Source organism: Colobus angolensis, unplaced genomic scaffold (genome assembly GCF_000951035.1).
Source record: "Colobus angolensis palliatus isolate OR3802 unplaced genomic scaffold, Cang.pa_1.0 Scaffold60, whole genome shotgun sequence".
Classification (NCBI taxonomy): domain Eukaryota; kingdom Metazoa; phylum Chordata; class Mammalia; order Primates; family Cercopithecidae; genus Colobus; species Colobus angolensis.
In genome coordinates this window covers 4083402-4085723 of record NW_012119599.1, presented here as the reverse complement: position 1 = coordinate 4085723, position 2322 = coordinate 4083402, and the positions used below count along the sequence as shown (strand labels likewise).

Here is a 2322-nt window from a genome sequence, read left to right as displayed (position 1 = left end):
GACTAATTTCCTATTTTTAGTAGAGACGGGGTTTCTCCATGTTGGTCAGGCTGGTCTTGAACTCCTGACCTCAGGGGATCCACCTGCCTCGGCCTCCCAAAGTGCTAGGATTATAGGCATGAGCCACTGCGCCTAGTTTTCAGTTTTATTTTTAATGTGGCATTTATCTATAGAAATCAATGACATAAACAATAAACAACACATTTTTTTGAGACAAAGTCTCACTGTGTCACCCAGGCTGGAGTGCAGCGGGTTGATCCCCACTCACTGCAACCTCCTCCTCCTGGGTTCAAGTGATTCTCATGCCTCAGCTTCCTGGGTAGCTGGGGTTACATGTGTGGGCCGCCACCATATGCAGATAATTTTGCTATTTTTTTGTAGAGACAGGGTTTCACCATGTTGGCCAGGCTGCTCTCATACTCCCAACCTCAAGTGGTCCTCCACCTCGCCCTCCCGAAGTGCTGGGATTACAGGCGTGAGCCACCACACCTGGCTAACAATAATTTTTAAGCATAAAGAAATTGAGACCAAAAAGTTTGAGAACGACTGGAATACAAAGATTTTTCCAGGACACCACAAGATGAAAGCCTAAGTTGTCTTCAGCAGATCCCCACAACCCACGAGAAATCTTGCCACCAAAGAATTCAATTTTTCTTTCCCTTTTTCTTTTTGTAGAGATGGGGGTCTTGCTATGTTGCCCAGGCTGGTCTCAAACTCCTGGCCTCAAGAGATCCTCTGGCCTCAGCCTCCCAAAGTATTGAGAGTACAGGCTTCAGTCACCGCATCCAGCCAGAATTCCACTTTTCTATGGCAAAAATGTCCGCATCCTGATGGACAAGTCCTAATTCCTTACAACAATATTCACCCACCTGAAGGAAATCTCACCTTTTCCACAGGGAGACCCACCACAGTTAAGTCCAGCTTAACTGGAAGTCAGTCTCTTGCAGAACTCTCTACCTGCAATAAGTGTTCCCTCCCAGCCTGGGAGAGGGCCTCACCGTAAGTGCCCGTGGCTACCAGACATTGATTCATGGGGCCTCGGCAGTCAATGAGGAAAGTCTCTTCAGAGGAGCATCCATGGGTGCTGTTCCCCTTGCAGCTGTAACACTGCCGGCCATTCTGTGGCAGATTTTCAAGCTCCAGGACTTAGGAGAAGACCAGAAACACAGAGACCAAGAAAATTAGTGCTTGGATCCCCACTTCCTTGAATGACCTCCCCAGGACTTCCACTCCGAGCCAGAGATGTCATGGAGCCACCTTGTGGTCAGGCATCTGAATGGCATTTGGAGCGGGCTGGTTTTAGAGTGCTTAAGAGAAACCGCAATTTTCAACTCCCCCAGTCCCATTTCTGGCCAGGCACTGTGCTGGGTGCTGGGTAACCAACTATGTAAGATGAAACCATCCTTGCCCTCACAGAAGTTACAATTTATTTATTTAGTTTTGATACAGAGTCTCACTTTGTTGCCCAGGCTGGCGTGCAGTGGCGCAGTTGTAGCTCACTGCAGCCTCGACCATCCCAGCTCAAGAGATTCTTCCACATCAGCCTTCTGAGTAGCTGGGACTACAGGCATGCACCACGATGCCTGGCCAATTTTTCTATTTTTTGCAGAGATGGGGTTTTGACACGTAGCTCAGGCTGGTCTCAAACTCCTGGGATCAAGCAATCTGCCTGCCTCAGCCTCCCAGTGTTCTGGGATTACAGGAGTGAGCCACTGTACCTGGTCAGAACTTATAAGTTATTACTATTATTATTACTAAAAAATTTATTTGAGACAGGGTCTTGCTATGTTGCCCAGGCTTGTCTCAAACTCCTGGCCTCGGGTGATCTTCCAGCCTCCGCCTCTAAAAGTGCTGAGATTACAGGTGTGAGCCACTGTGCCCAGCCAGAATTTACAATTTAGAGCTACACTTCCCAATCTGGTAGCCACTGGCCACATGTGGTTGTTTACATTTAAATAAATTAATATTAAATCAAATCTTAAAATTCAATTCGCATTTCAAGTGCTCACTGACCACATACAGTGGTGGCTGTAATATCGGACTGGACAGATATGGAACATTTCCATCTGTTGACAGTTGCTGGGTAATAGAGACAGGGATCTAGATTACACTGGAGGGGAGGGACAGTGAAAGCATCCCTGAAGATGATACATTAAAGCTTAGGCCTAATGGATGAGAATTTGCCAGCAGGGTGAACTGTTGGGGAAGGCATGTTCCAACGGAGGATACTGCATATGCAAGGGCTATGAGGCCAGATGGGTTTTGGTGGTTATAGAAGCCAAATGAACGTCAGCACAGCGGCTCATGCCTGTAATCCCAGCA

At 47.5% G+C, this 2322-nt stretch overlaps 1 protein-coding gene across 6 annotated transcripts in view; it reads right to left on the bottom strand.

The window, feature by feature from the left end:
- Positions 1–2322, bottom strand: part of PLAUR (plasminogen activator, urokinase receptor) — a 37169-nt gene that overhangs the window by 4950 nt on the left and 29897 nt on the right. For 5 of the 6 annotated variants that reach the window (XM_011963106.1, XM_011963108.1, XM_011963110.1 and 2 more), the window contains one exon: positions 999–1145. The exons of the other annotated variant lie outside the window; for it this stretch is intronic. In XM_011963106.1, coding sequence (XP_011818496.1) covers positions 999–1145 — 147 coding nt within the window. The remainder of the gene's footprint in view (positions 1–998; positions 1146–2322) is intronic. 6 annotated transcript variants of the gene reach the window in all.